This window comes from Trachymyrmex cornetzi, unplaced genomic scaffold (genome assembly GCF_001594075.2).
Source record: "Trachymyrmex cornetzi isolate Tcor2-1 unplaced genomic scaffold, Tcor1.1 scaffold61, whole genome shotgun sequence".
In the NCBI taxonomy this organism is placed as follows: domain Eukaryota; kingdom Metazoa; phylum Arthropoda; class Insecta; order Hymenoptera; family Formicidae; genus Trachymyrmex; species Trachymyrmex cornetzi.
The window spans coordinates 3,414,115-3,436,314 of NW_017299926.1; the positions used below are offsets into that span (position 1 = coordinate 3,414,115).

A 22,200-nucleotide genomic window follows, 5' to 3' on the forward strand; every position below is an offset into this window, starting at 1 on the left:
GGCAACTCCTATAAATATTTATCTCCATACATCCAGAACACGCGATACAACAGCGATAAAAACGATTACTAAAAAATTGAATGTATTAATCAGTATATATGCATTAATAAAATTATCGGATTATTTTTTCTACTTTTATAATACTGCCTGGGAAAAAATGTTCCATATAAAATTCTATAAAATTATCTATAATTATATAAAAAGTTGACATATTTTATATACAATTATATATAAAACATGTACATATATATAACATTTTTTCCCAGGTATGTATTTTCAAATATTAAAATTGACTAGTTTTGAATTTGCAATTAAATTAACAATTTGTTATTTCGAATTAACATTTTGTTTGAAAAATAGTTGAAGAAAAAAATTGAGTTGATGTAGGTTAGACCAACATCGATATAACTGCAGGCTCCTGCTTCATATATACACTTTGAAAATACCTTGAATTATTAAGAGTTAAGAGAGAGTATGTAGATCGGTTTGAATTAATGGCAATTTAATTACAATGACCTCAGCGACTGTAATGCAATAAATAATACATGCTCTTTTTGTTAGTAATATTGTTTTTTGTACATGTGAATAAAGTCACTCGTACAACATTTTTAATAGCGTTGATTCCGAATAGAATTTTTAAAAGGATAGAACAAATGAACCTAGAAACTTGAATTCAAACGTTCAATGAGAAACTTGTCTCAAACTGTCGGCTGTTTAATTGTCGAATCCATATTGCGCCGTACCGCAAGTTTGGAAACTGGGATTAATGTCGGCAGTCGGCAGATTGCGAATTGAAATTTGAGAAACGTGGAATTCAAAAATTTCGTACGATATTTGTTGAGCGTTATGGTAGATTTCAATATTTCACGAAATTTTTCGATTTCTGTTATTACAATCTTTTATATTGGCTTAACCTAGATCTGGTTGCATGACATTATAAATCTTATGATTCACACGTGCGATATATATAAATGTACAAGTTTATTAAATTGTTTTAATAAACTATAAATTATTGGATATCAAATGATTGTAACATATAGCATTGAATAATTTGTTCTTTTTAATAAGAAGCTTTATTTACATTTTATAATAGTTTAATATTTATTTATAATTTAATTCTTCTTCTTCATCATCCCTTTTTTCTCAATTCCGTCTATATTTTTACAATACGTAAGTAATGTTAGCATTTTATTATTTTTATTTATCTAAAAATATTTTTCTTGTATTTTTTTCTATTTAAAACTCAATTTATTTCTGAACTACAAAAAATCACAACTGTAACAAAATGCGTATAAAAATATACAATATTTATCATCGCGCATCGGTATGTTTAAAAACATTTGAAAAGCACAGCCAGCGCCATCTGCAGATGCTAAAATGCCGACGTGGTCGGTAAAATCAGAAATAAATTATCGTCTGCTATTCACTCCGCACACGTGACCACCATTGTTTTCGGTGAACAAGCAGTAAATTTCGAGGTTATGTTCATTACGTCGGGCAATATTATGATATATATCCATGACGTATAACTCGCCTAATTAATTATTTATCATCGCAGACGAATCGGACTGTAAAATAGTTCACTTTTATCTTGATTCGGGCGTTGTGAAATTTTTATTGTGGAAACAATATGCAAGGGGATAAAATCGGTGAAAAGAGGCAAGTTTGGACGGATGAAGAGCGTTTGGAGCTTGCCGCGAAATTGGACGCCGAACTGGACGAGTACATAAATAACTTGGAAAAAAAGAGTTATGCTGAAGGATGGCCGGAGGACAGGTGGCAAGAGGAAATGGAGAAGCACCCTTTTTTCATGAAAAAGCCACCGGAACCCGGCGACGAGTTATCTCCTTTGATGGAGGGATTGCAACAACTGAAGTACGGGGAGGATGAGAATACTCCTGAAGGCACGTTTTTCTTCAACACTTGCAGATTATTCGTTATACGTTGTCCTTAAACTTTGTAGCGAATCGTTCACTTGCATTATGTTAGGTCAGTGTTTATTAAAAGCTACTATACATAAAATTACTAAAGTTAAATGTTAAAGCACAATGAATATTTTAAATAATTAAATTTCCAGAAATGACATTGTTACATTATTTAATAGAGTATGTGTTATTTTATTGTTAAAGTTGATTATATTATGCTACTGCGTTTAGATATTTTATATAAAGCAATCTTTAATGTATACTGATCTCCAGTGTAGTACGAGTGATTAAATTCATCATATAAAACAGCCTTTAATATTTATGAATCCAGTGTAGTATGAATAATCGAATTCATCATTAATACACCAAACAACATGCACATCTAGAAGATCTCTTTGTGATGCCTTTTAAAAATCTTTTAGATATATATATTCCAAGAGAGACGTCTTTGGAATATCTTTTGACATCTTTTAGATCTGCATGTTGTCTGATACAATTAATAATTTTTCAATCCTTTATATATACACAATGAGTCATTCGAGTCTCAGATTAATTCAAGGATTAATTTTCATCACTTTTATAAGTATACCAAAATTATTAGGTATGTAGTTCCTACACATACTTTAATACCTTTAGAAAGTATTTGCAAAATAAATGTATTAAAAAGAAGAAAAGAATAGAGACCATTATTTACTTAAGTACTCTTAGTATTTCAAAGAAAAATGTGCAGGACATAAGTGACCCAATCGTATGTACTATTATGGATTAATATTCATTGTTGTTCATACGCAGAGAATATATTGCTTGCTTCCCATGCAGCATATTTATATATATACTTTTAACGTAGAATTGGCGAATAATTACAAGGAGGATGGAAACTTTAATTATAAGTATAAAAAGTATCGTCTTGCTATTCTTAGTTATACAACAGGGATAAAAACCAAATGTAAAGATGACGATTTGATGGCTCAGCTTTACAATAACAGAGCCGCAGCACATTTCATGTTGCAAAATTACAGGTAGGCAAGCCTTCTGATAGGTTGCATTGAATGATTAATACTAATAATAGAGTTTTTAATATAATAAAAATTATAGATCATGTTTGAATGACTGTAAATTGGCCTTAAAGTTTAAGCCACAATATCCAAAGGCTTTGAGTCGAGCTGCCACTTGTAGTTTTCACATTAAAAATTATGACCAATGCATTGATTTATGCGATCAGTTTCTTAATCAAAGTCCAACCGATAAAACAATATTGAAATTAAGATCTGATTCCATAATTGCAAAAGTAAGCTATATTAACAAATATTAATTTAAAAGTTAAATTACATAAACAAGTTTCCATTCTTAATGTTATCTATTACTTTGTTCACAAAGGAGCGTTTACAAAGAGACAAGAGAAAGCAGGAAAGAGAAGAGAAAAAATCAGATAAGGAGGATGAGAAATTGTTAGAAACAATTTCTCGGAAAGGTATTAATTTAGAATTGACGAATGATAAACAAAAGTTAGAATTAAGAGATCTAGAGCCTCAAGTACCGCAAATAGCACAAAGCAGAGTACACTTTGACGAGAAGGACAAGCTTGTGTGGCCAGTAATGATTTTATATCCAGAGACTCAGCAAACTGACTTTATACAAAATTTTCACGAAGATACATTGTATGTCTTTTTATCAAAATATATTATATATTATATACTTATATATCATTAAAATATATTTTTAATTGTTTATAGATTAATTGATCAATTAATCGAACTATTCGAAGAACCCCCTGAGTGGGATGTAAAACATCGTTATACCATAGAAAATATAAATGTATATTTTGAAGGAAAAAACAAATGTTCCATTCATAAAATAGACATCCAGCTCACGTTGGATGAAATATTACGAGACAAACAGTGAGTTTACTAGTAATGTTTTATAAGCAAACCCATAAGCCGAAGTGCTTATTTTTAATGTCAAAATTAATCTTTCAGGTTCATAGTTCGCGGTGGTACACCTGCTTTCTTGATACTTGTAAAATCCAGTGAAGCTGAGAAACATTTCTTAGCAAATTATTAAGTACCTGCATTATATTATACGTATATTGTACGTACTGTATACATTATTAATTGAAAATAAGATTTACATCAATGATGTATACATTTTATATATCTTTGTATAATAAAATTTTTGTAATAAAAAAAGGCATACAGAAATTTCCTCCTATAAACTCGCGTATTTTATATTGTCAAAATTTGAAGCAAACATCAAATAGACCGCATACCTATAGAGTTGCCAAAAAAATTGCAAGTCAAATGAAAAAACTAGTTTCCCTAAAAAGTTTTACCTAACGCGAAGACCTGAAAAGGCTTTCTTCCATGCGAAACGTAACATATGAACGAAAATACGGTTAAAAATTTGTGATCGTTCCTGGGTCGTGTAAAAAAGTAGAAATACCAATGTGCCTTTTAGATCGCTTTGCGATAAAAAAAACCATCTGTCTGGTAAAAGAGTTCCCCTTTGGCTTCGAAACTCCCGCGCGTGTTCGTGTTCGTGTATACACGGTTAAAAATTTGTGGCGGTCGTTCCCTTTTGTACAAAAGAATAGCAGTACCATTGCATTCTCTCCTTGAGACGCTTCACGGGAAGAAAAAGTAGCTTGTTACGGGCCGGGACCCGGAAGAGCACCGTTCAGCTCGGAACACCCCGCGTGTGGGAGCAAAAACGCGGTTAAAAATTCGGTGTGGTTATCTTTGCGGGTTTTTTTTTCTACAAAAAGTACGAAAATAGTTCCCTCCAGGAGTCGGGGACCAGGAAGAGAATGTAGTTTCCTGAATATCATGGACTGACAATGAATAATTTGCTAAAAGTCATGGGATCGCAGGGAAAAAAATGGCTTCCTAAGAAAACCTTCATCGTAGGCTGGTGAAAGACTTTCTATTTCAATATTATGACCATCCCATATCCTTAACCATTTCTTAACTCATATATTACCTAGAACTCGGATCATCGTTTAAAAAAAAAAGGGATTTTGTGTGTTTTCGTCCCTTTTTTTTTTACTATTACTGCAGTCCAAGAGAGTTGTGAATACGAATTTCACAAAAAATCGGCAACTGCAAAGGGAATCGTACATAAATTTGTTATCGAAATTTATCAAGATTTGTTCTTAATAAATTGGTTGCTTTAGTTTAAAACGAGAGAAGGAGCGCGTTTTGTCTTTTTCCTGGAATTTGTTCTCACGTTCTCCGTAGCATGATCGGTAAGCGACAGGGGGTCGTCGATCGGAAGGTGGTGCCACCTGCAGCACCTGTCTACGCCAGGTGAGAATAAAGAGGAGCCGCAGTAGCCTGAAATTCAGTTGAGCCGACGCCGTGGGACACGTGTGTACATTATCTCGAATCCGGTCGCCGCGGAAATTCTATTGAACTCGCGGCCGGTTCGGCGCTGAGACGCTTGCGGTGCGCAAATCGGTGAGGGATCCTGCTAAAAGAGACACGGGGAAGGTCGGCGGTGTCGGCAAAGGCCACCGTTAGTTCAGGACCTTCAAGGTCTACCGTTGGTGGGACGGAGAGAGGAAGAGTGAGACGCGGCAAACGGAGGAACGTGCACGACGGTCGCAGCAGCGGTGCAGCGGAACGGGACGCAAACGATGCCAAAGCGATGCAGGTAAAATTCCTCGCGTTACTCTCTTGCTCCTCGCGGAAATACCCGCGCCTCCCCCGCGCGAATCCCTTTTCGATACGACCGGCTTTGTTTCGTCGGTGCGCGGCGCTCAGCGGCGCTCAGCGGCGCGAGTCCTCCACCTCGTCGGATGTTGGATCAACGACGCTTGTGATGATAAAATAACGCAAGGAAAAAGCTGCTTTGTCTTTTTTTCGGAGGGCCGAAACTAATAACAGTTTGCGTTCCAGCGAAACTTTCAATAAACTTCTCCCAATTTTTTAGCTCATTCACGTTTCAATTGCATTTAGTCGACTATATATTTATATTAATCTTTTTTCATCGTTTGTAACTTTTGATTTATTTTTAAATTATTTTTCTTAAAAAAATATGTTATATAATAAATAGAAGTGATACATTAGGTTATTAAAAGCTTGTTCGTGATTTCTTTCCTTCTGTAATTTAGTATGGAATACAAAAAAATGGATTATTGCATATTTAAATTCACCTTCTACATTTTAGTCACCCAATCCGGAGATATGTTAAAAAGGTGATGCTGGGACGCTTTCAAACTTTCTCAAGCCTTTACGTAGGCATTTTTAGTCAATCAATCATTTGGAAAGTGCATCTTATTTTTGAATATTGGATATAATTTTATTAAGAATTTTAAACGAACTTTTAATAATCGTGATTATACGTACAATTAATGTAACTTTTTGCTCTACATAACAAATTTATTAAAAATTTTTCTTGTTTACAGATAACGAATTTAATTTATAAAAATATTTTATTAATATTGAAATGTATCAAACTTGACATTTTATATATATATATATATATTGATATTAATGCGTGAATTTATTTAGATTATTTTACGTTTAGACAAAAAGTTCCATGTACATTTCAGTCGCTATTTAATCCCTTTAGATTCTGTGTACATTGTAATGTTTATCATTAAATTCGAAAACATTATCCATTGAAATTATTTAGTTCTATCGACATCATCTGAGATTTGATGCACATAATAATGTATATTGGAAAAATAGTCAAAATTTTGAAAAAAATTAATTGTCTAGTATGAATCACTTAAACATTAAAGTGCGCATGAATCAAATTTTGAAGAAATCTTTTTTTAAATATGGTTTCAATAAAAAAATCAGGTCTGGAGGAGTAATCTTTAAATGTATTAGACGCGGTGCATAAATGTCAAACTGATTCACCGTGATTTAAAGAACCGATATCAAATTCTATTTTCACGCGCCGCTCCTGAATTTGCATTGGTGTCGGTGACCGTAGTCTCATCTTTATTTCGAAATAAAGCGAGGAATGCGCAATGATAATGAGCCGATCTGCGCGAGATCGACGTGTCGCGCACAATGCCATTAATACACGACAATGGAACTATGTCGGGCATTAAATTATTCATGGGATAGCTGTTGCATCGCGTCCGCGACGATCGGCGCATCGCGATCCGCGCATTCCGCGCTGCGTGACAAAAGTTTTACATTTGAATGCGATCTGGCGTTACGGTGCGATTTTACAAAAATTGAAAGCCGTCGGTTCCACCCGGTAGAACTTGGATGGATCCGCTTTTTCTGGGTCAAGTCAAAACAGATCGTCAGGGCCGAGTTCGATCTCGTGTGTGTGCTTCTTCGTCGCGTCGCGTCGATCGGGGAGAATCGCGGAGAATCGCATCGCTCGGAATTCGTAGATCTCGAAGGACATTTCGTAGGGAGGAGAGACACCCTGTGGTCGATTGTGTGTCCTAGTTTTGCGCAAGATGCACCGGGCTATGGTGCATCTCTCTGTCTGATATCTCGGGGGCAATATATATATATGTCGACGAAGTTGCGTCACGATGTGCGAGGCACGCACGTCGTACGGCAAGAAAAATGCGCGAGCGGACCGATCACCGAACCGGTTATAACGACGAGTCAACATCCAGCGGATCGCGGACCGAGAGAAAGAAATGATATGGAGAATATCATGTATTCGATCGTATCCTCGGTAGAAAAACGAAGCAAATGTAAAAATAAAACAAATATTTACACGTTAAAATTAAAACTATCTATAGGTTTTAAAACGAAGCGTAAAGATAAAAAAAATATTTATAAAATTATTTACCGGTTTTAAGATGCTATCAGCATTTATTAAGATCTTTCTAAAATATCTATGAGCATCAATATTATTAAATTGCATGTCAATTTAATTTGTGATATTATTGCTCTAATTCTGTTGCGTTTTAAATTAAATTCGACTCGCAGTTTGCAGAAATGGATATGATATAAATTTACACTGAATTATTTAAGCATTAAAGATTTATTATGACCATTTAGAGTCTTTATTTCCTAATTGTTGTGTATTCACATTGTAGTCACAAATACTTGTTTAAAAAAATATTTATTTGACAATTTTATTTATACTCTCGTTTTTAAATAAGTTTAAGACTTTTGTGTTAATGACTTTTCCAATAATTTAGATACTGGGAGAAAAATGTACTAAAAATTTTAATAAATAATTGTTTGAATATTTTTTACTTATTAATATGACATTTATATCTGGTAAATAAATATTTACTAAATAAAAAATAATAATAGTTAAATCAAATTTATGGTTCTTATATATATGGTTATCAAATAAATGTATATTTACATTTAATAAATATTCAACTGGCATTATTGAGAGAGAGAAACAAATATTTATTAAAATTCAGTACATTTTTCTCTCAGTATAGAAAAATAATTGACGTCGTATATTCTTATATCCATTGCTTTATTTAGCGTTTTAAGTTAAATTAATAAATTAATAAATTTTGGCTTATCATTTGTAATCTACTCTATCCCAAATGTTTTAATCTTAATTATAATAGTACGTTAAAATATGCAAATGATAAGGTAGGAAAAGTTACTTTATAAGTTGCTTATAAGTTACTTTTTATTATAGAAATTGACTACGATAAGTAAGTTCGGGTATTTTACTTTTTGTATTATATTTTATCATTTGTTCCAATTTTGTATTACTTTTTATACTCAATTTCTAACACGCACTTATATGTAAAGTAACTTCTCGATCCTGACAAATGAATATAATGAACAATCGTTATATGAATTTGCAGAATCAGATATGTATATAAATTCACACATAAATAAGATCTACTTTGAATGTAGAATTTCTCTTATTCAATTGAATACAATAAATTTAGCAATTGACGAAGAAGGCTAAAACCTAGCATTTGAACACGCACGCGGTAAATGTCAGTTGAGGATACGAAAGATTTGTTCTATTTTCACACAATCGCTTAAATTTGATAGAACGTCTCGGCGTCTCCGGTCGGCGAAACTCACTGGTGACAGGTTTGATTTCGCGTGGAGACAATCGGGATCGTGCAGATTCCGATCCTGGAACTCTCTCTTTGTTTCCGTCTCCCTCCTTCGGTCCGTCCATTTCTACTTCTCCTCCTAGGCGACGATGTTTCACACAACGCGTATGTAGTCGCGACGTGACACGGTCTAACGGCATTCACCCGACCTCGTCAACCCATTCCTCTCGTATATGCATGCATTCCTTCGTCTTCTTCGCTCTTACGTCGTCTCGTGATAACACTTCCGTCACGCGTGTGCGCGCACAATCGTTTGTCATATCGCGCCGGGTCACGCGAATCCGACACGGTGCGGAGCAGTCATGTCAAAACTCATTTTATCTCACGGGCCACACGAGCAATTTCGCACAATTTTATACCGACGCCGACGGTTATGTTCTTTTCGACATTTACCGACGTACTGGCGTCTTGAATCTGGATCCATCTCGGAATTTCTTCCGCGAACGTTCAGAAAACCGGCAGCCCGCGATTACAAAGCGGCTGTCAATTTAAAATCCAATTTGAAAATTTTCTATAATAGTAACGATTCGTCAAAATATTCAATAAATAAAATACTAAGCGTAATAATAAAAGTAACAATGAATACTCTTTTCTTCTTTTTTTTCCCCATATTTTTATCTGTTATATTTTGTTTTTTTATACTTTTTTTTTATATTTTATATTAAATATACGTGTATTATTAAATATACGTGTACATTATATATGAAATCTATTGGAGAGAACGCTTCGTTTTAATATTCTGCAATTACTATATCCTGTAATCTGGTCTGCCTCGCACGTCCTGTACAAATAAAAATCAAAGACCAGAGAGATTAATGAACTTCTTTATCATGTAATTCAATAAATTAACAAAACTATATCTCTATCCCGCAGATACGTCGAGTTTCGCTCATTTGAGAGAATGGAATTTGTTTTACGCTCTGGAATTTCCTTCCCTTCCTTCGATCGAATATTTCCTACGTCACAGCTAACGGAGATAGCTTGGATAGTAATAGGGAAATACTTGGTGTACATTTAAGTCCGCATTTAATAATATGCAACGGCGCGCGTGCAATACGTTACGTCGCGACAATTGCTGCTCCAGTTCTGTCAAGAATGTTGCAGGACAGCATTATGCATGAATCTCTGCTTAAACTCATTTTCCGCAACATCGATAAATAAACTAAAATGATATATAAAAACAAACGTTTGTGCACGATTTCAAGATGAAAATTTCGGGACAATAATTCTCCATATGTTTTTTCCAATCCTCTCTTTCAAGTCTCGTGAATGACAAGGAATGAGAGAGAAATTATTTTGAACAGCTGTTACGTAAAAACTTAAATACAAACAACATTAAATTATATCCCTCTTCGAGTTTAAACCGACCGTTCTGTCTTCTGTGATCTTTTTTTGATAGACCATTTCAACTTTAGTTATAATACATGTAGTTATAATATTTAACCATGAAAAAGATGTAAATGTAAATCTTGACGTACTAACGGCAAATAACAAAGTTTCTTCCACAGCAGTAATGAAGTACACTTGAGAAATGTCAGATAGCAAGAAACGGTTATTACACATCGCGCCTCTTAAATTTTATCGTACCGTTAGCGATTGTCCCGTGGTTGCCTGCTTATTACAGATCATTAGCAATTCGTTTCATTTTATTTTAACGTTGAGACTTTTAGTAGCATCGTAGCTTACAAAGCCCAGTGTGAAACTCGGTTCGAGCTCGGAGAAAATACGAAGCTCTCCGTATCTTCTCCGCTCTTTCCGCATCTCCAATGAAATTTCCTCATTCCATTTCGCGCGATCTTAAACGGAAGGCAACTCGGTAGATTTGTGTATTTTTACTCTAAAAATATACGCCGGCGTTGTCTGACTTTTCAATTCAAATTCAGGTCAATGCGAAATGAAACTCTATTTTCCCAACAGTCTCTCAGCTTCTATTTGTACTGTTTGTCAATTTTGTTCTTGGAATTTTCATACAAAGGCGTTACCTTAGTAATGCTAAAACTTTGTTTCTTCCTGGTTTCATGTAAAACTTTGAAGTTGAAAGAGAGAGAGAGAGAGAGAGATAGAGAGAATTCAAGAAAGAGATTATTTAAATTCTAAATATGCTTATTTAATAATGCTTACCTTTTAAATGCTTTTGTTTTTAAACTTTCTCTATTTTCATAGAGACGTCCAGAAAGACATCCTAAAAGAAAGTACAAAACAGTCCTTGTGTTATTATTAAAATAATGCGATCGTGTAATGCATGTACTTATTCACGACATTGAGAATAAAACGTGATGTCTTAGACTGTCGGTATTTTAAGCCAATTTAAGTTATAAGAAAATAATGTTTAAGGATTAGAAAATAAATGTGTCGCATTACTTTCTAAGAATCCATTGTACTTTGATGTTCGACTAGAATTTCTAACACAAGTATTGTATTTCTTCTTCATATATTTTATTCGTCACTGTTCCATCTTTGTGTTTTCTTATTACGGAAAGAAGAGAACGCTGAAGTCTAAAAATTTAAACAATTACAATTTAAATTTAAAATAAGACTGACTAGATAATAAATCTAATTAAGTCTTATTAGATGCTTATTACCATAAAAAATTATTAAATTGCTTCCATAATTTAATGTGTGATATTTCTATTCTAGTTCTATACATGAATGCAAGTCCAAAAAAAAAAACAATTCGACACGCGGTTTGTGAAATCAAAAATGTATATAGATTCACATTAAGTAATTAAAGTAATTAAGATCCCCGCTTTGATCACAAATAAGAATTCTTTATATTTAATTAGTTCTGAAAGTAATTTTATTTGGCCATCGAAATAACTATGTCAAAAATACAAGTATGATAAGCAATGCTGCAAAAATTTGACATTTTAGCAACCAGCTTGAGAGCACATAATTATTTTAATGATCTAATAAAATTATCTTTAGATCTGTTATCTATAGCTAAATTTTTAGATACTGCAGCAAAATCATTCTTTCCGTGTACAATTAACACAGTTTACACAAGTGAAATTTTGTGTAATTTAATCGCCTAACGTATTGCTTTCTTTTACAGTTGACACACCGTGAGATCTCACGTGGTAAAAAAACACACGTTTCCAAGATACCATTAAGAAGTCCCGGCATCAAACGGTACTCGAGGTGGATTCTGAAGCGCCGACGTTTTAGAATTCCTAGAAATCACGCACAATAGGATTTGATTGGAAACAAAGGAGCAAGAAAATTGTCGCGCCGTAATTTCAGCGACACACGTTGCCTTCGAATTGAGAAAAACTTCTCTGAAGCGACACGAGCTAAAGTGGAGAATTCTCCTTTTCTAACTTCGCGAGTCGGCAGCCGTCGAAATATATGTAATAAAAGATCGTGGAGGTATCCACGACTGAACGGCTTTCCGCAATCCACCACCTGTGGCTTCTGATAACTCCTGTGATAAGGAGAGAAAGAGGAGCACCGCGACACCACCGCGGGGGCTTCGACTTTCAGCTTGAGATTAACGCTAAGCCCTCATTTTTAAAGAACACTCTCTTTCTATTAACTCAGGTAGATGTACTCCGCAAGTCACGGAAGGTATATTTCTACCGTATTTGAGAAACGATCGATTTCGCGAATTGGAGAGAAGAAGAAAATGCCAAATTTCTTCCGCGATTTAAAAACTTTTCGAAACTGACCTGTTGAAAATAATAAAAGTACGAGAGAAGAGTTTCGCTTAATAAATAAGAAAAGAGCGACTCTTTGAGGACGAGATCATTTGTTCTTATTCAAAGATCGGTAAACAATTTGCCAGCGGAGCGGACACTGCCGGAAGTGATCTCGAATAATCCCGTCGTAAAGAGATCGTTGTAGAACGCAGTAGAAAGCGCATCATCGGATCTCTGAGGAAGATTCTAAAAGAGATCCCGAAAAAAAATCGAACGCTATCAGAGGTGGGATTAGCGGTATACCTTTCTTTCTTTTTCATTGAGAACCGTGGAAGGTAATTCACGAAAAACGGCGAACCACTACGGGGTGCATTACGCGAACTCGTACGCGTGCAGCAACGGCGCACCGAGCGTGTACACCAGCACCGGTTGTTGCACAAACATCAACGGTGGCGGCTTCAATGTGCAGCAGCCGCAGCCTCACGAGGATTATCGGCCGATCTACTTTTACGTGGCGCAGCCTTACACGATCCCGTACACCTTCGCCAAGAGACCGAAACCCGCTGCGTCGTCATTGCTAAGGGCGGCGAAGCCGCGCGGCAACAATTGCCGTGTCAAGTTCTCCAAGAAACTTGGGAACGCCGACTTCTCGCAGAAGGTCAAGCAGGGCGAGTTCTCGCGGAGTCTGAACCAGGTGCACTTCGCGGAGAGTCAGGGTCAAGGTAACCACACGTTCTTTCAATTCACAGAAAGTGAAATTCAAGAGCTTACTTTCAAACCGCTTTAAATTTATTTCTTTCTAAAAAATTGTTTATACAATCTTCGGCGTGTAATCCTTATTTTTTTTTAATATCTAAACGATTTGAAGGTAAACTTGTTAGTTAATTATATAATTTGATATTTAGTTGAATTATTGATTTAATTCAATTATATGAAGCATGATTCGTTTGATGAATTAATTTAATAAAATCAATTTTTCTAATCAAATATTTGCAACTATTATGATTTATCGCTTCAGTGACGTTTTTCTCTCAATAGTCTATTATGTTTAACTATTGTTGCATAATTGAATTACATATTCAAGGTATAATAGAATATGCGCATAAATTGGGTTATGTGTAATGTGAGTATAATTATTGTAATTAACAGTCTATCAGAAATGATCTTCTGCAAAATTGACAATTTCTACTAGCATTTCTTTCTTGTTAGCTCTGAAAATTGTTTTATACTTCATTAATTAATTGTATCTCACGTTATGTCCGAAATATTATATTTTCCCGTGGATGCTATTTTTATATGATGACTGTACTAAATGTCGAAGCTTTGAGTGCTTCATTTTCAAGACGCTTTCACACCCGCAGATTCTTCTATCAGACCGGATAATTGTTGCGAAAGCGGCATAGTTTCTGTGTGGCATAATTTAAATAGTGACTGTCGTCAAGTGGATTGCCGATGCCCACGTCTCGTGTGTTCTCTCTCTTTTTGCGTGGAAACATGAACATGTCGCATGCGTCTCCGGTCAGTTAAAACGATGGAGAAAACATTGTTCTAGACTATTCTAGAGAGAAAGAAAATAAGCTCCACCGATGCATAGTGATACGAAAGCTGAAAAAAGTCGCAAAAGCCATTTTATTGTTTTCTGAAAACAATAAAATTGACACTTCTAAATACAGTGCAATTGACATTTAATCTTGACTGATAATTCACCCAATCGTAATAAAATAATTGAGTATTTAAAATATTCATTGAAGAATCTGTAGACTGAATGAACTGTGCGAAATACTTTATGTATAATTAATTCTCTGTTTATACTCGAGTTTGACTGAATAAATCAAAACTTTATAGTGTCAATGAATGTTAACGAATTACGAATGTAAATAAATTTAAAAAATTTATTGTTGTGTTTATTTCAGTATGCGTATTTTCTCGTTATCTTTAAAATTACTATATTTTTACCGATTTTTTCTGGTTCTTTCAAATTATTGCAACACGTATCGCGAAAGAATTTTTCTGAGGCAGAGCAGTAACGCTATTTCATTTCGTTTGAGCGAGAAGGATCGAACTGTTTCCAACGTTAAAAATTTGTACTGTTATTCTGACGGTAGCGGCTTCCATCGGTAAGTTCTCATGTACGCGGTGTAACGCGCGGATGATGTTAATAAGATGCAGCGAGGCGAGACTCTGCTCTATGCAGAGATCGCGAAGACGTTTGCTTTTCGCGCTACATACAAGATAGAGGATGAAAGGTATTTTTACTTTAGCGTGAACGAAGGAAGAAAAGACGTGTATTCGCTCGAATTTTTTCAGACGAATATTTTTATGCGGGTTCTGTTGGCTGGTCATCATTTTGACATGCTTGGCAAAGTGAGAAAATATTCTTAACGTAATCAGAAAAGGAAATGATATAATCGGGAAAGATATAATCAGGAGATCTAAAGAGAATGCGATATGAAGAGAGTTCTTCGCGAAATACATTTAACAGCTTTCAATAGATAAGAAACTTTTACTCTTTATTTCAATTTGATATTAGGAAAGTAACCTTAATCTTTAGTACACTCGATTTTCCAATGCTTTACTGTCTACGATGGATCATTTATGTCACGGATTAATTTTCATCATTTTAACAAATATTCAAAAATTATTATGCACTTTAATATGTTTAAAAAATATTTATAAAATTATGTTTTTAAAATAATTTTATACATAAATGTTATAACTAATTACTCGATGCTTCTAGTTTTTCGAAGAAAAGAAATGTGCTGGACACGAATAACCCAATTGTGTGTTCTAAAATATAAATACTTCAAAATTTTTATAAAGATGATCTATATTTATAATCGTGAAATTATGTATGGAAACTATATATAAATAATATATGTATTATCATTATTAAAAACTTTTGTAGTAGTAATAAGAATATTTCCGTATGGAAAATGTAAAAAATATATATTAAATTTTTTATTTAAAAAGAAGTCTTCTTTTCAAATATGATATATCATATTTTTTATTTAAAAGAAGATTTCTTTTTTAAATATATCTTCATTGTTCTTTTACTTCGCAGTGCTCGCAAATTATCCGAAAGCTGGATCATCTCGCGATCCGAGGATGACGTCGATGTTTCGAAGAGGCACGATCTTCGCGACCTTCTTCCTGTCATTGTTGGGCGGTGGACTTGTCTGCGCCGCCCTTGTGACACAGCATTGGGTCGAGGCACGACCGTGGAGAACGCCAAATCCACAAGAGAGCGCTGGCAGAGTTCATTTCGGTCTATTACAGGGTAAAAAGGAATTAAACGTCGCCTATGGATGGAGGACGTATCATATATCCGGTATGTTAGTCTTTCCGCCTTTCTCTTTGTGTAACATCAATTACGTTTTGCGCGTAATTACTTGATCTTTCTCTTGACAGAATATTGTAACCTTGAACAGTATGCGCTTTGAATATTAATTGCGCGTGTTCTAATCGAAAATTGATTGACTGCAAGATACTATTATCGTTAGCTAAGATTTCAAATTACGTGAAGTTTGATGTAATATGCAGAATATTCCACAATTTGCTGTTTTAAGCGTATATCATATAATTATGCAGCAAATACTGGTTGAAACAAGTCTCTTCTGGGTGAGGATAAATAAACTCGATCTATTAAACTGGGGGAAATCCGTTTTATAAGAAATATTTTAACAAAAATACATGAAATTTAATCTTTATAAGAAGATTAAAAATGTAAAAAAAAATGAATATCGTTAAATTCTATAATATAAAGAAAATTATTTATTTGTCTCACGAGAAACAAGGACAACTAGAAGAGTATATTTAAAATCCTGTTTTTAAAATTCCTTTTTTTGGTTTCTAGAATTACCCAATCTCGTAAAATAAATTCCTACCAATTTTCTTTAATGCTCTTATTTTTCGCCGGAATTACTCCATCGGGGGTGATTATCTTGTGACACCTTCGTAAATCGTAACGAGATCCGAGTATTGTGTGATTGTGTTGGATTCTTTTCAAACTGCGCTATTCGAGTGACTCGCACGACGAATTGTGATCGCACGGAGATATCCGCGAGAGAAAGGCTCGTGGATGATGGAACCTACTGGTATGAGCCAGGACAATAAATCTGCAACTGATAACTGAGTGCATTAGAGTTCTATTCAGCGTTCGATGATGCCCGTAGTTGATCGTACATGCGTGTGCGATAAATCATTGATTTGGTAATCGTCATTAAATTCATTCCATTGATTTCGCGTACCGATCGAAACGGTTGTATCATCGATGGATGCATTGCAACATCCTTTGTAATGGTGCTCGTAATAACTTTCGAAACAAAAGAAATACAAAATTCACGAGCGCACTGATGGAAGATTTTAACGCAAGTCTTAATTATTGCAATTTTTGTTTACGCGTGGAGTTATACGTAGGATAGTAAATTTTATTTTTAATATAGTATAATTAATTACTTTCAATAAAAGTAAAGCGTATTTTATTCAGAATATTATCAAGTTTTTCGATTAATCAATTCTCCCTTTGCAATGAAACTTTTTTTCATCGCTTCTTCTAATTATATTTTTGTTTTAAGTCGTTATTGTTATTGCGAGAAGAAACTGTTATCGTGCTATAACTAATACAATAGCGGTCGAAGCACTCAACCGAAAACATCCGCTCTTCATAGCATCTTAGAATAGTGTCTTTACAGATGGAGTTCATAAAGAGATCTTGCAAATGTATATACAGAGCCTGGTTCTCTTTGTCTTCCTCTTTTTCTTTTTCTCTTTAATTTCAATAGGTACTCTCTAAATCTGAATCAGTGGATAGTCACTAATTACCCAATGACATACTTGGCACTGGGTAATTAGTGGAATTCAACTGAAAAAGGAAGAATGTTTGAGCATTATATAACTAAAATACTGATATTTGGACGTTAATTTCAATCTTCCAATACCATACTCATTGAATTTATGCACTAAAACAAGATTAGTTAGATCACATAATAAAGATTAGCTAAGTTAAGAATCTCACATTTCATTCACTGATTACCGGTGGCATACTTGGCACTGATATCAGTGATTATCCACTGATTCAGATTTAGGAAGTATATATATATATATATATATATATATATATATAAAATGATTTATCAATTAGATTTTCACTCAAATTTCGGGATTATTTTCGGAACTTGCATATCACTAAATTTTTATGTCTCAATGTTAAGAAATCTGATCCGTTACTAAGTATTGCCACATCCGCCAGGTGCACTTTTGCGAATTAAGGGTGCATTATGTCACGCGCGAAAAAGATAAATTTCTTATGCACAATGCATAATAATCACCCCGATGAGCAAGCGACTTTTACGTAGCTATTATGCCGTACTTCCGGAGAAGAACAACAGAATCACTGGCACGCGCTGTGAGAAACATTTCTCTTTCATTCAGGCGGGTAATGGGTCCGAAGGGATACCTACGTAAACATGCATTCTACGATTACGTATTCCACCAGGCATTCTTTTAATCGCAGCGTTTTGGCCAATTTGAAAAGAATTTTTCCTCGACGAAAATATCAAAAGAAGTCATTATTTTATATCTTTTTAATTATTACTCTCTCTCTCTCTCTCTCTCTCTCTCTCTCTCTCTACTTTTTAAATTTCAAATTAAAATCCTATTTAGATAACTTCAATATCTTGATCTCTTTATTCAAAAAATCCGATTGAAATGAATAAAATAATTATAATGAAACCGTTTCAGGATTTTATTAATTTTGTTAAGGAGCGAGACAGAGGCGGTATTTTAGAGAGAAATTCGAGCCTGTAATTTGCGTATAATTCGAGCGTATATAGCATATCTCTGGGAGCGAGTATATATACGCACATGTTTGAATTTCTCTCACAGTATAAAACCGCAGGCATGTGCATGCTTGCATGTTATCATATACTCGTATATAACAAAAAAATCACCAAGTTACGAGACGTATGCGGGTAACAATAGACACGGAAACTAGTTTTAGCGTACAAAAATCAAGGAGCAAACCTCATAGTCTACTTTCACGTGCCTGCGCGTTACTCGTATCATCGCGCGTTACTGATGCTGACCGCGGTAAGAGTATCGGATTCTAGTACGCGATCAATTTTATGAGGGCCAGAGAAGAGAGATAGAGAGATAGGAAAAAGGAGCGGCCGATATATAATTCCACCTGATCGCGGTGTTCACAGCTTACGTTATGTCTCAACGTTTACGAAGCGCATTTCCTAGAAGTATTTTCAGTATGTAATGCATTACGACATCATCAATCATCATGTAAACAAAAATTAGATTATTCGTACATTTATGAAAGAGCTACTCTGATTTTAAATCTGATAATAAATTCGATAAGAATAACGGAATTTTAGAAATTGAAATTGATGAACTCTAATGTTGGCTTATATCGTGCAGCTTTAATTTTGGTCAGAGAAATGACGTTGGGACATATAGAAATGAGAAATGCTGCACCATTTGAATTGAAACGATAGGAATAACGCGACTACCGGTAGATAAGTTTTTGAGTATCTGAGTACATTAGTAGTAGGTACATTTTCGAGTCGGCGCTACTCGTGGAACTTGGCTGCCGCCTTCAACGAAAGCAATGATCCGTTATTCACGCTGTCGTAAGTTGAAATGTCTCACGGAAACTTCGTCGTATCCTGGAAGCGTAATGCGCGAAATATTCCTACTTATATTCCTTCTTTCACTCTCGAGCGTACATCACGAATATAAAATACGATAGCAGCGGCTTTTAGTTTCCACGGCGTGCAATACATCCGCATCAACGAAAGACGTCAGAAGTAGCGAAGCATTGTGGATATTTTCAAGTATGACGTTACTGAAGATATATATTTTCATATGTAAAGTTAATCGCTCGAGAGCTGGCTCCGTTTCAATTTTCGGACATTACGCAACGTTTGCATAATCGAAGTCCTCGTTTCTGCTGTTACATTTGCAGTAGCAATTTAAATTTACTTCAATGGTGCAGATTATCGATGGCACATAATATAAACATTGTAGAAATGCTATAAAATAATATTAAAATACACATATATATATATATAATTATAATTATTAGATATATAATTATCACAAAAAGTGTTTAATTGTAGCTCAAAAATTTTAAAATAATACTATAAATTTAGTTTATCACAGCATTAAAAAAATAATTAGTTATTTATATATATAGTTATAGTACATTTAGCAGCTTATTATATATATAATACATCTTATAGATTAGTTTAAGATCTGTTTTTTATTCCTGTAATAAACTGGACTAGAACTCTCTTTCTTGCTTTCGCCAAATATCGAACATATCTATACCATTTTCACTTTAAGTTTCAAAAATGTATACTAGTTCAGCCATAGAAAACAGACCTTTAGTTATGATTGGAATTGCATTTCATTTGTTTCGAGTAAAATTATTAAACAATAAAAATCTTAATAATGTTTCAGTTCCTCAAATGATCCGACAAGATTCAACGGTGATGTCTTGGGCTCTTTGGATCGCTACTTTAACAACAACTTCGGCTGCTTTGGTAGCGGCTGCGCTTGCTGCACTTTTGGCAGTTTTAAATACAGCTACTTCCCCAAGATCGAAGATTCTATCCATTCCTGGTGTATACTTTATAAATATGTTAATGCGTAAGTATTTTAACACTATTTTATTAAATTATAAAAAATGTTTTCTAAAAAAAATTATCGGAACAGAGCTGTTATTTTTTCAATATATTTTACAGATTAATATCTTACCACATCTGTTTATATTAAATAATTTTTTAAATTTATAACGCTGATTTTAATAAAGTTCTAAAAATAGGGAATCACAAAGCTCGTATAAAAAATGCGAAAAATTAAATAGTTCTAAAAAATATATAGAACTTATAAATAATTACTGCATATCATATGCAACATGGACTCTTATTCGTGATTTATTTTTAGTGTTAATGTGCTTAGCAAGCACTTGTACTTGGTTAGCGCAATACTATACGAGACTATACGTTAATGTGCTTCCGAAGGAGGACATCGATAATATGTGGACCAGCGAAGGTTCCGCTGAGCTCGGTTATTCATTTTGGTAAGAGAGAGATATATAATCTTTACTTTTATACGATAAAATTGCTACTCTTTAAATTAAACGTCTATTGAGAATCAGAATTTTTTTCTATGTTCTTATTTTTCCTATTGAGATGAATTAATATGATTTAAATATTTTTATTATATTTTTTCCGACTTCAGTTACAAGTATTTAATTAATATTGTAATGATCACAAGAAAGAGTTAAATTTCTTAGACTGCTAATTATTTTAATATTAAAGAAAAACAACTTATACTGATAAGTAAATGTACTATTCAAATTAGTTAACTGATTGAATCTTTTATTATACAATTGTCGTAAATATTAGAATTTTTTGGAATTAAAAACAAATTTCTTTTCTAACTTAAAGTTCACCTTTCGTATGTGACAACTCAGTATTTCCCATTTGCATTATTTTTTACTTACAATTAGTTACTAAATTAAATTCAATAGTTTGAAATTTGAAATAATTAGCTTATTCATATTCTTTAAATATTTTTCCATTTAGGCTCGTAGTTAGCGCTGGTGTTGTACATCTCATTAGTATAGCATTAGTCGGCTGGGGCTCAGGTAGAGAAAAGGATGATCGTCTGGAACCAATCCCTGCACTTGAAGAGAAAACTGCCGCAGCGATTATGTTATATTAAATGTTATAATAGTTTAAAAATTGTAAGACTATGATTGAATTACGCTACTATGTGTAATATCCAATTGATAGTATCTATATCGAGATTGAACGAAAAGTAGCTGAGATTAAGCAATAGAATTTTCGTTCATAGATTTGTGCCTCGCACAGTTCCTAGTTACTTGCTAGGCGTTTGTAATCATTTTCCTAGATACAATTCAGTTTTGCAACAGATATTGTGCAGTTCTATATCAAAACGTAAATATAAACACAGCAAGTACGTTTGAAGCGCGAGATGCGCTAATAAAGTACTTGCCGTATATGTCGAAAGAAGAGTTGGAATGTGACGATATCACCTACGTGTGGTATATAATGTATACATTTCGACATATTTTATGCATTGATATTATGCCAGTTCGTAATACTCGTGATTTCAAAGTGACGATAATCATAAAACGAGCATTTTATGACTAACAACGATCGATTACGATTGAAAGCTACGCGCTATTCGCTTTATATGGCATAAAAAGACGAGATTGAGCATGGAAAAACGCTTTATTATAGCTTAATCTATACATTAGTTGTTTATCAATAAGGCCGCAATCTAGACAATTATCGTTTCGGATTTCGGTTTGTAAAGGTTCTATTATTGGTAGTATAAACATTCGTATATAGATGTGTATGTAAATTATGCGATACGAATTCAGATGATATACAGTTATATCATTTTTATTATCGAGTTATCTTCCGATATATTTTGTAAGTTAAATTCTTTTCTTATATTCTTATTTAGCACTATGTTTTTCTCTTTTTTTTTACAAAGGCGATTGTTTTGACTAGACTGGGCTCTCGAGAACGATAATATATATTTTTTATGTATTATATATATATATATATATATATAT

The 22,200-nt window shown here is 33.9% G+C and overlaps 1 protein-coding gene across 1 annotated transcript; it reads left to right on the forward strand.

Annotated features, from left to right (window-relative positions):
• The first annotated feature begins 1,441 nt into the window (after positions 1–1,441).
• On the forward strand, positions 1,442–22,158 carry LOC108766642 (uncharacterized). Its single transcript, XM_018516050.1, has 11 exons — positions 1,442–1,904; positions 2,773–2,944; positions 3,021–3,213; positions 3,303–3,583; positions 3,659–3,823; positions 3,902–3,974; positions 12,877–13,303; positions 15,643–15,909; positions 20,049–20,237; positions 20,535–20,670; positions 21,179–22,158. The coding sequence occupies exons 1-11, from the start codon at positions 1,631–1,633 to the stop codon at positions 21,315–21,317; spliced, it is 2,316 nt and encodes a 771-aa protein (XP_018371552.1). The 5' UTR covers positions 1,442–1,630; the 3' UTR covers positions 21,318–22,158.
• The last annotated feature ends 42 nt before the right edge of the window (positions 22,159–22,200 follow it).